General features: G+C 44.9%; 1 protein-coding gene across 1 annotated transcript; it reads right to left on the reverse strand.

The window, feature by feature from the left end:
* Positions 1-1,954: 1,954 nt before the first annotated feature.
* On the reverse strand, positions 1,955-13,211 carry NTAQ1 (N-terminal glutamine amidase 1). The gene is made up of 6 exons (XM_048508009.1): positions 12,974-13,211; positions 9,204-9,303; positions 8,401-8,451; positions 6,089-6,237; positions 3,649-3,773; positions 1,955-2,211 (listed from the first exon to the last, which is right to left on the reverse strand). Exons 1-6 carry the CDS (start codon positions 13,057-13,059, stop codon positions 2,105-2,107), a joined length of 618 nt encoding a protein of 205 aa, XP_048363966.1. The 5' UTR covers positions 13,060-13,211; the 3' UTR covers positions 1,955-2,104.
* Positions 13,212-13,730: the final 519 nt, after the last annotated feature.

Raw genomic sequence — 13,730 nt, forward strand, 5'->3', positions numbered from 1 at the left:
AAAATGTTAACACCTCCCTCTGCTGGTCAAAGCTTAAACGGCAACCTAAGTGCCCAAATTCTTGCTATTTCCTTTTTTTCTTTTCCCCCCAAATATACCAGCTGTGTTTTCCTTATTACCTGCAACGTAACCCTCTAGTCTAGTTTATCACCTGGTTCTGTGGCATTATTCAGTATCTAACACTCCGCATGTTCCAATCTTGCTCTAGACCACAGCACTGTAAATTCCCCCAGGCAATAAAAAGAAAAGGCGTTGGTTTCTGTACCATACTTTCTTGTACCACCAGAAGAAGAAGAAGAAAAAGAAGAAGAAGAGTTTGGATTTATATTCCCCCTTTCTCTCCTGCAGGAGACTCAAAGGGGTTTACAATCTCCTTTCCCTTCCCCACTCACAACAAACACCCTGTGAGGTGGGTGGGGCTGAGAGAGCTCCGAGAAGCTGTGACTAGCCCAAGGTCACCCAGCTGGCGTGTGTGGGAGTGTACAGGCTAATCTGAATTCCCCAGATAAGCCTCCACAGGTCAGGTGGCAGAGCAGAGAATCAAACCCGGTTCCTCCAGATTAGATACATGAGCTCTTAACCTCCTACGCCACTGCTGCAAAAGGAGTCTCAAAGCAGCTTATGATCACCCTCCTTCCCCTCTTATCCACAACAAACACCTTGTGGGGTAGGTGAGGCTAAGAGAGATCTGAGAGAACTGTGACTAACCCAAGGTCACACAACAGGCATCATGTACAGGTGTGGGGAGACAAACCCAGTTCAGCAGATTAGAGTCCACTACTCTTAACCACTGTAACACATTAGCTGGGAGTCAATATCCCCATAAATCAGAATTCACACTACATAGATTAAGGGGTGTCCAACTCTGGTGCTTCAGATGTTCATGGACTACGATTAGCCAGACCAGCAGGGGCTGATGGGAACTGTAGTCCATGAACATCTGATGTGCCAGAGTTGGACACCCCTGGAGGGAAAGACAGGGAAAAGGAAGGGAAAGGAAGGCCTAGATGGATACCGCTGCTGTCCTCAGCCATAGGCTGGTAGAATAACTCCATCTTACAGGCCCTGTGAAATTGTGCTAAATCTTACAGGGCCCGAGTCTCACTTGATGGACCATTCTATCCGGCGGGGGCCAGAGCCAAGAACGCTCCGGTCCTTGTTGAGGGTAGCTGGACAGCTTTCAGTCAAACCTTTCCCACAGGATTGGTGTGAGGATGCAAAGAAGAAGAGTTTGGATTTATATCCCCCCTTTCTCTCCTGTAGGAGACTCAAAGGGGCTTATAGTCTCCTTGCCCTTCCCCCCTCACCACAAACACCCTGTGAGGTGGGTGGGGCTGAGAGAGCTCCGAAAAGCTGTGACTAGCCCAAGGTCACCCAGCTGGCATGTGTGGGAGTGCACAGGCTAATCTGAATTCCCCAGATAAACCTCCACAGCTCAGGCAGCAGAGTGGGAATCAAATCCTCCAGATTAGAATGCACCTGCTCTAAACCACTACGCCACTGCTCTAAACCACTGCACCACTGAAATAAGCTGCCATGGTCCCTGGTGGGGAGAAAAGTAGGCTGTACATTACAATAAAGACCACTTATTCTGTAGATTTCATAAGTTTCCACAGCATTTTGTGTTATTCTGCTAATCCTAATCCTAATCCTAATAAAAGACTTTATGGAGGGGAGATGGCATGGTATAGCCCAATGTTCTCAGATCTCTCAAGCTAAGCAGGGTCGGTACTTGAAAAGAAGTCCACCAAGAAATACACTGCAGAGAAATGTAGTGGTAAACCACCTTTGCTAAATCACTTGTCTGTAAAGCCCCTTGCTGGGGTTTTCTCCTAAGTCAGCTGTGACCTGATTGCATTCTACACACATAATAAAAGACTCTATAAATACTTTAAAAAATTGGTAGGGTTTCAAAAAATTCTTGCAAGAGATTTCAAAAAAGTTAAAACACTTGTTTTTAGTTTAACATATTCTTTTTATTTCCAAAAAAATGAAACAAATTATATCCCAATTTCAAACAAACGAAGATCAATAAATAGACTGGCAAATGTCCTCAAAGCAGTGCTTCAACTGGAATGATTTCACTGTCCACTGCGAACTGCATTCAGCTTTGGCTGCCAAACCCATGTACGAATTCGGAAAGCGGCAATACGGACCCTGATCCAACATCTGGACTCATACTGATGAAATCGTCCAGGTTCATCTTGAAGTCTTAAAATTAAAGAAAAAGAAAAAAAAGAAAACTGGAGAGCAAATGAAAGAAAACTACAACATTTTTTAAAGTCTCCCAAACTGTGTTGTGCCTGACCTGGGTAGCCCAGGCTACTCTTATCTCCTTAGTTCTCAGCAGCTAAGCAGGGCTGGCCCTGATAGTCTTGCTAGGTGATATGGTGCCCATGGTCATGACGCTGGAGACCCCTATATCAGGCAGATGTATTAATACGCAAGCTGTAGTCCAAAAGAGAAGCACGGGGGCTGGTGGAAGATGTTACAAGGAGAAGCCAGTTTGAAACAATATTCGTAACAAAATCTGGTTAGTGTTTAAGGTACCAGTTTTATTTTGGTGCCATAAACCTATGCAGTTATGCAGCACTATGCAGCAGTGGGTAGGAGGTTAAGAGCTTGTATATCTAATCTGGAGGAACTGGGTTTGATTCCCAGCTCTGTCGCCTGAGCTGTGGAGGCTTATCTGGGGAATTCAGATTAACCTTTGCACTCCCTGCGCCCAGGCTAAGGGTAGGAACCTCGCGGCTCTCCAGATGTTCAGGAACTACAATTCCCATCAGCCCCTACCAGCATGGCCAATTGTGCATGCTGACAGAGCTGATGGGGTGCAGTCCTAATGAACATCTGGAGGCACGCCTTGGGCTAGTCCCAGCTTCTCGGAGCTCTCTCAGCCCCACCTACCTCACAGGGTGTTTGTTGTGAGGGGGGGAGGGCAAGGAGATTGTAAGCCCCTTTGAGTCTCCTGCAGGAGAGAAAGTGGGGATATAAATCCAAACTACTCCTCCTCCTCCTCTTCTTCTTCTTCTTCTTCTTCTTCTTCTTCTTCTTCTTCTTCTTCTACTACTACTACTACTACTACTACTACTACTACTACTACTACTACTACTACTACTACTACTATCTGGAAATATCCCAGTGTAGTTACTCATCTCCATCCTGTATGAATGAACAGTATCTAGTCTACCTGTGGGTGTCCTTTACTGGGATGAGGTGATGGATTTCAGCAGAGAGGCCACCTGGATCTTAGACCTAATGCCACACCCAAGTCTTCTGGGAAGAGACCAGGTTGCTTTTGTACCCTAACACAGCTTTTAGCACACTGTCACTAACTTAAAGAGCCAGTGTGGTAACAAAGAAAGTCATTGAGATGGAGAGCCAGTGTGGCGTAGTGGTTAGAGTGCCATGCTAGGCTCTGGGAGAATGCAGGTTCAAATCCCCATTCTCACCTACCAACTCTGTGATCTTGGGACAGTCAGTTTCTTGGCCAAGCCTTCCTCACAGGGTTGTTGTGAGGATCCCAGGAGACTAATTTGAGTCCCCACTGGGGAGAAAAGTGGGATATAAATATCTAAATATCAATATAGGTCAAGCAGCAGTAGTCATGGGATCTAGTTTTGACAAGAGGCAACAAGAAAGACTTACCTGCAGTTTCAATGCATGGGTACGGGGGAGGCGGCTTTAGCCAATCCCCACTGGCATCCTTCATGTGGGACCGGTCGGAAGCAAAAGTCTTCAGATACAAATCCGCTCGAACCACTCGGACTTTTCTAGACAAGCCAAATGACAGGAGAGGTCTAATCCACAGGAGAGCTATCAGCAAGCAGCGGGCTGATTCCGCTCCTTGTATCTTTCAGTTGCACCTGAACCAACTATTGCTTGTAAGCATTGAACTGTACAAGCACAGTCAACCTGAACAGGGAAAACCTACTTTAAATACATGCATTTTACAGACTGACACCTGTAGGTTACAGGAAATCTAAGAGTCCTGGAAAAAAAGTGAAGAACCCACCGCTACCCCACACCCCCAAAGTTTTAATTTTAATCTTCAACGCACTTCAACACACAACAATGACGGGAAACATCCTGTTTCACTCATGGACTCTCTGGAAGTGTAGCTGCTGGCTCGAGTGTCCTTTTCGTAATATGAACCCTGATCTGAGGTTTTGTGGGTACATTTATGCTGCAGGAATAGACCTGAGCACTGGCTGCAGAGTAAAAAGGGAAGAAACAGATAGGAAGGCGCTCCAAAGGGTGATCACTACTGCACAAAGGATTATCGGCTGCCTTCTCCCCTCCTTGGAAGAACTCTATAATTCCCGAAGCCTATAAAAAGCCCAAAATATTCTGAGGGACCCGTCTCATCCAGCACACTCTCTTTTTGAACTGCTACCATCCGCAGAGATTCATGGCGTCTATCAAAACTAGGACAAAGAGGCTTAGAGACAGCTTCTACTCTAGAGCTGTGGCTATGCTAAACTCCGCGGCTTCGTGTTGATGTGTTTGGGGCTGTGTAGGGATGGGTGGAGGAAGGGGGAAGTGAGGATGATGTATGAGTCTGAAATTGTATTGTATGAGTATGATGTATTGTATGAAATTGTGTGAGTATGATGAGTCTGAAATTGTGTGCATCGAGGAATGCTGCTGTAAATTTCATTGTGCGTGCACAATGACAATAAAATGCTTATGCTTATTAAGTATTGTCGAAGGCTTTGACGGCCGGAATCACTGGGGTGCTGTGTGGCTTCTAGGGTTGTATGGTCAGAATTCTGGCATTGCATTCCGTGGCTGGCATCTTCAGAGGTTCTGAAGATGCATTCAGCCACAGATGCAGGTGAAACGTCAGGAGAGAATGCTGCTAGAACACGGTCATACAGCCCGGAAACCACACAGCACCCCAACTTATTAAGTATTTCCCTTTGTAACTGAACAGCAGCAAAGACACCAGGGAGAAAAATGCAGCATTTGGGCTACAGCCCTGGACCTGACTTTTCATGGAATTCAGTCACTCACAGGCCCCTTTTCAAGCCTGTGGGCACAGATGGAGTTCTGACACAGTTTAGTGGGTGCAGCTACAAAATGGCTGCCGCAGGAGGATGAACCAGCCACAAAATTACTGCAACAACTTCAGTCGCACAATGCAGGTCTTTGCCTTGTGATAGTAGCTGTTGCCAAAGTAGTATTTAAAAAAATATTTAAAATAGAATGCATAAAAATACATAAAACCAAAATTTTAAAATCAGTTTAGGACTGATTGACAACAGCCTGGAGGGGGGGAAAATCCCGTCCTTTTAACAGAGGCTTCATGGCATGGCTGTTATGGGTTTTCTGGGCTTTGTGGCTGAGGTCTTGTGGTTTTTGCTTCTAACGTTTTGCCTGCATCTATGGCTGGCATCTTCAGAGGCATGTCGTGGTAAGATGTCTTTCTCTCCATGGCACAGGAAACACAATGTGAAGATTCTATATTAGACATGTGAAATTCTCTGTATAAGCCAGATTCTCTTATCACATCAGAGAATCAAGCCAAAAACAAAATGTCTCTGTGTAAATCCACAAGAACAGTCGGTCTTAAGCATGATGCTGATACCCAATACCAAAAGCACAAAATGGAACAAGTCCCCAGTAAATTCTTTTGTTCATCATTGCTTCGACAGCATGTAGATTTTAAAGCTTGTGAGTATCATACCTGGAACAATTCTGTCACTCACATTCCTTCGATGTGTTCTCATCTAGGTTAAGCTGAGCATATCATAGTTTGTGCTTTATATTTGAACTTCCAACAGCTGGGACATAGTGTCGTGCATTATTGTTTATTTGTGTATTAGGCTTTGGTAGCATTTCTGTATTTGTTTCTGTATTTCTGAAGATGCCAGCCACAGACACAGAGCAAAAACTACCAGACCACGGCCACACAGTCCAGAAAACCCACCCTAGCCAGTTGATTCCAGCTGTGAAAGCCTTCAACAGTTTCATGGGACATTATTTACCAGGCGACGTTATTTAGCTCCGAGCTGTGAAATGCTACCACACAATCCTAAAGTCAGAACAGTGCATCATGTCCACAATTTGCGCTTTACATCCTCACCTTCGAAATGCTGCATCAAGAATATTGTCTGATTTAAAGGCCTCTTCAACGTAAGTATCAAAAGGGCACGGGAAAGGCAGCGCCGTGTCAAGATCGTAAATAAAGTTCTGGTTTGCGTTTGATACATGAAGTAAAATAACATGATAATCCTGTAAATTGGGGAAAAAAATCTTGTTAACTGCAAGTATGTACAATAATACATGAGGTTGGGAAAAAGTATCTATGTGACAACTTTAAAGTTGCCTTTCATGTGTTTTTATTGGTCATAACTCTATGTAACATAACTTTACATAACCCTATGTAACAACGTTAAAGTTACCTTTTATGTGTTTTTAGTGGTCATGACAGTGAAGAAGAAGAAGAAGAAGAAGAAGGAGGAGGAGGAGGAGGAGGAGGAGTTTGGATTTATATCCCCCCTTTCTCTCCTGCAGGAGACTCAAAGGGGCTTACAATCTCCTTGCCTCTCTTCCCCTTGCCAAGCAACAAACACCCTGTGAGGTGGTGATGTGGGGCTGGAGGAGAGCTCTGGAGAAGCTGTGATCAGTCCAAGATCACCTAGCTGGCTGCAGGGAGTGTACAGGCTAATCTGAATGCCCCAGATAAGCCTCCACAGCTCAGGCGGCAGAGCTGGGAATCAAACCCGGTTCCTCCAGATTAGATACACGAGCTCTTAACCTCCTACGCCACTGCTGCTCCTGGGGAATCCATAGTTCAAATCTCCCTTCTACTTTGAGCTCAACAGAAATTAATTCCTTTATTTCTCTGTGTTAGGGGTGGCCAACCTGTGGTGCTCCAGACATTCATGGACTACAATTGGCCATGCTGGCAGGGGCTGATGGGAATTGTAGTCCATGAATATATGGAGTACCATTGGTTGGAAACCCCTCCATCTATGTCTTGTCTTAAAAACTGCATGGGTACATTATCTGTGACTCAACAGCACTTTCCACCACTATAAAAATTCATTGGTGGAAAAGGCCGTCAAGCTGTTTTATGGTGACTCTTCGCAGGGCCTTCAAGGATTTTTTTGAGGGCTGACATTCAACAGCTCACAGTAAAGAAGCTGCTCTGCTACCGATGAAACCCCAACCCAGAATCAGGTAGTCAATGAACGATCTAGCAGCAGGTTCCTCACAACCATGCAGTGCTCCGAGGGCGAGAGGCAGCCTCCTACCAGCTGTGCTTTGCCCCCGAGGTCGATGGCTCTCTGCACCAGCCCTCTGTACCAAGCATGGCGGCCCAGTTATCCAAGGCCAACCGAGGTGCTGAACTATCGTTGCACTTAGGAGGGATTCTAACTTAGAGGCATTCAGTCATAATTTCATTCCACTGGTTCCTCAGTCAAGCAAGTACATTAAATGTGAGAAGAACACCTTATTGTGGGAAGACAGCTACGCCCTTTCTACATGTACCATGGGCTGTAGCTCAGTGTGGTGGTCAAAACTGTTGTCAAAGACTATATGTAATGGACAAAATATCTTTTAACCTTAAAGGAAGGCCAACCAAAGAATACTACCAAACTTGGCAGCCTTGGATAAAGTATGTAAATAAAGTATATAAATGTCATTCCCCTTAACTTGAGTTAAGATGTACTTGACAACTTTTTATTGTTTAAATTTTCTGTAACTAACTGATATAATTCTGGAGAGAAGCAGAGGGGAAGTCAGGAAGGGGAGGGGTAAATCGCGGGGAGGGGAGGGAAGCGGGAGGGGGAAGGAAAGAGAGCTTACATAAAAATGAGCAGCAGTTCTATGTACTAGATAAGTAGAATAGGTTTTCTTTTGAAACCAACTTCTTTTTTTCCCTTCTAAACTAGTACAATACATATGCTCATAGCGGTGACAACAGCAATGTACATTTTCTTCCATATCTTGAAACTGCAATAAAAAAGTTATAAGCCAAAAAAAACAACCTGTTGTCAAGTCACAATTAAGTTACAGCAACCCTGTAGGGTTTTCAAGACAAGAGACATTCAGAGATGATTTACCATTGCCTGCCTCTGTGTGGCTGAGAGATTTTTGAGACAACTGAGACTGGCCCAGGAGCGCAGCGCCGCAGAGAGAAAAGATCTGTTGCAGAACATTCACGCACACGGTTACTGGAAATGTTTTGCATGCAGAAAGATCTCAGTTCAGACAAAAGATCCCACAAGAGAAAAGGCTGGAACAAACCCCCACTTGGCCAGAAAGTTGACACCAACTGGAGAAAGAAGTATTCAGGTGGATTATATTATATTAGCTCAATATAAAGCTGTTTTGTACATTCATAGTATGCGCTAGGATGGTAGCAAAGAGCAAAGTGCATTTCCTCACCCAAATCACTGGCTGATTTCCACAACTCGACTTCTGCTTCCAAAGTGGTACCTACAGGTTACAAAGGAACAAGTATATATATTAAAAAACCCTATTGCATTTTTTAAAAATTTCTGACCTTTCTCCAAGAAGCACGTGTTGAGTAAATAGCTCTCCCCGGTTTCATTCTATCTTCACACTAACCCTGTGTGGTAGGCTAGGTTGAGAGGCCGTGACTCTCCTAAGGTCAAAGAATGACCTTCATGGCTAAATGGAGGTTTATTTATTCGTTTACTTCATTTATACTCTGCCCTTCTCCCTAAAGGATACCCAAAGTGGTTTACGTTGTCCTCCTGTCCTCCATTTTATCCTCACAAGTAGCCTGTGAGATAGGTTAGGTAAGTGTGTATAACAGGCCCAAGATCATCGATGGTGGAGTGGTGATTCAAACCCAGGTCTCGCTAATGCTCTCTGACTTTTTAACCACTGCACTCATCTGGATCAGGACTTTTTTTTTTCATTCGACTTGCTTCCTGCTTCTCTTCTCCCTTTAACTGTCACCCGATTCCTGGGAATTTAGTGGGCGGCGATGTTTGAAAATAAACGATAGCACGATTTTTGTGAATTTAATTGATGCTTGCTGGGCTACCATTAATGGCAGAAAAGCAGGGCCAATTTAGAACACCCACAATAACAACAACCCTAATCTGGACCCAAGGCCAACAGCAAAGGGCTTGAAGCCACAGAAAACACAGAATCTTCATGTCTCCTAAGCACTAGGCTGAGTTTCTCACATCATTTTGTGCTTCAGCTTCCTGACTCACCATCCTTCTGTCATTGGAAATGAAAACAGCATAAAATTCTTCCAATGGGTATTGATTCTGGCTCCGGACGTATTCGCAAAGCTTCCACACATTTTCCTCACTGTGAAAAAGACAAGGGAAGTCAGTCTATGTGATCTCAGATGGTTAGCAACATTCATCCATTGCAGAAAAAAAACAGGGTGTGTGCGTGTATCTCATCATGGCATCTGAAAGGCTAGCAAATATTTATTTGGACTTTTTAATTTGCAGGAAGTGGCTCCATTCTCAGGCATGACATCCTGCAGCAAACTCTTGGCCCCTTCCGCACACACAAAATAATGCGTTTTCAAACCACTTTCACAACTGTTTGCAAGTGGATTTTGCTATTCCGCACAGCTTCAAAGAGCACTGAAAGCAGTTTGAAAGTGAGTTATTCTGCATGTGCGGAAGGAGCTTAAGTGAGGAAAGAAAAAGTCCGCTCAGGGATCGTCAGTTTGAAAATGTAGCAAGGCAGGAGAGACATACGAAAATACTTTTTATTACATAACTAGGAAAATATTAGGAATTCTTTTACAGTAAGAGTTCAGCAGTGCAGTTGCTTAGGAAGGTAGTGAATTCCCTTATACTGGCAGTCTTCAAACATTTGTTAGGGGGCTTATCAGGCCTGTGAGCCAGCTGAGATAACCTCTCCCCCATGCTCCCGATCCAGGGCCAAATTGGGTTCAAGGGGCTCACAGGCCTGATAAGCCTCTCAAAGCAGCCCCCACCCACCCAACCCAGCTGCAAGGTTTCCAGTCCAGACACCCCTTTCCAGTGCTGTTCTGCAGCCGTCAAAGCAGCCACACCCCACCAGGACCCAACCCAAGTCACATTTATTTCATATCTGTCTCTCAGCATTGTCGTAGGAGGTTAAGAGCTCATGTATCTAATCTGGAGGAACAGGGTGTGATTCTCTGCTCTGCCGCCTGAGCTGTGGAGGCTTATCTGGGGAATTCAAATTAGCCTGTGAACTCCCACACACGCCAGCTGGGTGACCTTGGGCTAGTCACAGCTTCTCGGAGCTCTCTCAGCCCCACCTACCTCACAGGGTGTTTGCTGTGAGGGGGGAAGGGCAAGGAGATTGTAAGCCCCTTTGAGTCTCCTGCAGGAGAGAAAGGGGGGATATAAATCCAAACTCTTCTTCTTCATAAAAAAAGAAATTGATAACCCTGCTCTACTCACATTCTTATGCTTTTATGTTCATGGTTACAGATGAAAAAGCTAGTATGCAGCAAGGTCCAAAGGCAGTGGAAAGCAAAAAGAACAGGATGTGACATTATTTGGTAACATTCAAATATAAACCCAGGAAACCTTAGGAAATGCAATCAAATGTGTTGATGACTGTTTATTCATCATTCTCATGCTGGAATCTCCCTTGGAAGTTCTTTTTCTGGAATATAGTTTTATAAACTGCTGATCTAAATCTGATTGCATTTCTTGGGCTGGGACAAAGATTTGGGACTTCTCAGTATTTATCAACCAGGAAGGTTACACTATGAAGAGTTGCTCCTTTTGTGAATTGTCACTGTTCTTTTCTTGATCACGTTTAAACTTCACACAATAATGTTAAACCTGTATTTCTTTACATTTCATGGCCTCTTGACCTGACTGGATACAACTTTTATTTCTTAATAATCATGTATATATTTATCTATGAACTGAAGATCCTCATTATGTATTGGATGAAATGGTGAAATGGGCCCTTCTCTATGGTGGAATAAAATAAGGGTTAGTCTTTCAGTATTTCCCAAACAAAAAAACTTCAAGGGGAAATTACAATGCAAGATTGTAATTTCATTAACTGCAATTTCACTGGGTGATTCATTTACAAGTTCAGAACAAGTCACTTTCCTCAGTAGGGACATAGGATCTCTTATCTCATTGCACATGGTAATTTTCTGCCCCCAAGCATTTCCCCACAGATCTAATCAAGCTATAGATATGTGCCTTTAAAACCTGAGTGTTCCTTTCACTGCAACAGCCCTCCCACCTAACTGGGACAGAAAGAAGAAGAAGAGTTTGGATTTATATCCCTCCTTTCTCTCCTGCAGGAGTCTCAAAGGGGCTTACAATTTCCTTGCCCTTTCCTCCTCACAACAAACACCCTGTGAGGAAGGTGGGGCTGACAGAGCTCAGAGAAGCTGTGACTTGCCCAAGGTCACCCAGCTGGCGTGTGTGGGAGTGTACAGGCTAATCTGAATTCCCCAGATAAACCTCCACAGCTCAGGCGACAGAGCTGGGAATCAAACCCAGTTCCTCCAGATTAGATACACAAACTCTTAACCTCCTACGCCACTGCTGGAGATCAAATCTCCATTCTTACTCCTGACTGACAAATGGAGCTTTGACTTAATGTATTGTCGAAGGCTTTCACGGCCGGAATCACTTGGGTGCTGTGTGGTTTCCGGGCTGTGTGGTTTCCGGGCTAGAACACGGCCATACAGCCCGGAAACCACACAGCACCCAGGAGCTTTGACTCTCAGACATTTATACTCTGAATATCTTGTTGAACTCTAAAATGTTCCTGGGCATGAATCTAACTGTCCTATTGCAGACCAAAATGGTTGTCCTCTGGAACTACCTCAACTTAGTTTCACATTCTTTCCCACATACATAACACATTTTAGCTTTTTCTTTTCAAAGGTTACCCCTACTTTCTAAGGCATGTTTCTTTCTAATACTTCTGACCAAATTGTAGCCTAAGAATTCCCCGGTCTAATTCTGCCAATTTTCTGCCTACCGTACACCTGTCAGATGCACTGATGCAAACTTATTTTGCAAAGGTGTAATCTCTTATCGGGAAGATACGGAAAATTCTCTTGGAGACATTTCAATGTGTTCACAAATGGCTAGAATATATCTGGGAACAAGTAACACTTGATATTTTCGATATATTAACCAAAAATAAACAGAATGACAGAATGGCAAGATAAACAGAATGAAATTTTGAAGATATGGATAATATACGTGGACTGGATGAAAGAAGCTCGAGTCAACGAAGAAATATGGGAGAAGAGGCTACAGAGAATGAACTTACTGCTGTTTGTGTGACAAAACTATGAAGAAGTAGTAATGGGGGAGGGAGAAAAGGGGGGGATGTATTGTTAGAAAATGTATGAAGAAGGAATTATTATAAACTGTAAAATTCAAATGATACAATATAAAAAATAATAAAAAAAGAGAGACATGTCAATGTGGAGGGGGAAACGGAAGCAGAGCGGGGGGGGGTCACTATGTTGTAGTACCATCAGCTTACCCTCCATGAGTAGTATTTCATTATGTTATGAGTTAGTTGGGAAATTATGCTCTGGACCGTCATTCCACTCTAGGGGCTGTCATGCCAAACCCAGAGTGGGTTCCTAGTCTGAAAGTCTGTGTAATTCCAGCCTCTCCAGATAAAGTTCATGGATTCACTCTGTAGGCCCCCGCCAGCATGGGCCACCTCGACCAGGCTGGCAGGGACTGATGGGATTTGTATTCACGAACATCTGGAGAGCCGCAGGTTGCAGACCCCTGCTCTAAATCCATTTCCCTTGTAACTTTTAACTAATTCAGTGTATTTCAGTGAAATCCATACAAGTCAATATTATGTTCCCATGATGTCCTAAAAAGGCCAGCAAGCAGTTCCCATGGTTTCTTGTAAACCGGTTTAGTAGATCCCCTATCAGGATTCGTGCTTATAGGGGCCGGGGCCGGTTTGGATGGATCTGGGCTACCCAGCCCCTCCACGTAGGGTTTCAATGGCTCCTTACCAGTAGCAGCTGGTGTAAACACAAGCAGGCCGCGCAGGCACTGCCGGCTCATAGGCGTCAAGGGCGGCTGCAAATGCCTGGTCCATCCGGCCCCTTGCTCGCCGGGCGATGGGGACGGTGTGGGGGGCTCATGTCCCGCGAAGACCCCGCAAGATCACCCCCTCCGAGCTACCCAAGGCTCAGAAAGCGTGCGCAGCAGGGCGCACAGAGAAGGAGTTGCAAGGAACTCCTTCCCCGGGAAACGGTGCCGTCTTGCGCGCCCGGGAGCGCAGCGCCGCAGAGAGAAAAGATCTGTTGCAGAGCATTCGCGTGCATGGTTACTCGAAAGGAAGCCCCACTGGAACTCACTGGCATTTACTCCCAAGAAAGTTGTCCTTAGGTTCGCCCCTGTGCAGACTTAACTTACTCGGAAGTCAGCCCTTTGATTGCTTGCGATTCGCTCCCCAGAAAGTTACGCATAGAATCGCACCTCAGCCCTGCGCATCCTTACTCGGATGTAAGCCTACTTCATTGGGATTTATCCCCAGGCAAGGGTTTAGAGTGGATCGTAGCGTCACCGCGGCAGCCTGATCTTGTGTTTCATGTTGGGATGCCAGCCTCCAGGTGGGGCCGGGAGGGGATCCCCCTGGAATTACATCTCATCTCTTGGCTACAAAGATCAATTCCCCTGGAAATGGATGCTTTGGAGTGGGGACTGTTGCACCCCACTGAGGATCCTCCCCAGGCTCCATCCCCCAATCTCCAGGATTTCCCAATC

The sequence above is a fragment of the Sphaerodactylus townsendi genome, linkage group LG09 (assembly GCF_021028975.2).
Source record: "Sphaerodactylus townsendi isolate TG3544 linkage group LG09, MPM_Stown_v2.3, whole genome shotgun sequence".
Taxonomy (NCBI): Eukaryota; Metazoa; Chordata; class Lepidosauria; order Squamata; family Sphaerodactylidae; genus Sphaerodactylus; species Sphaerodactylus townsendi.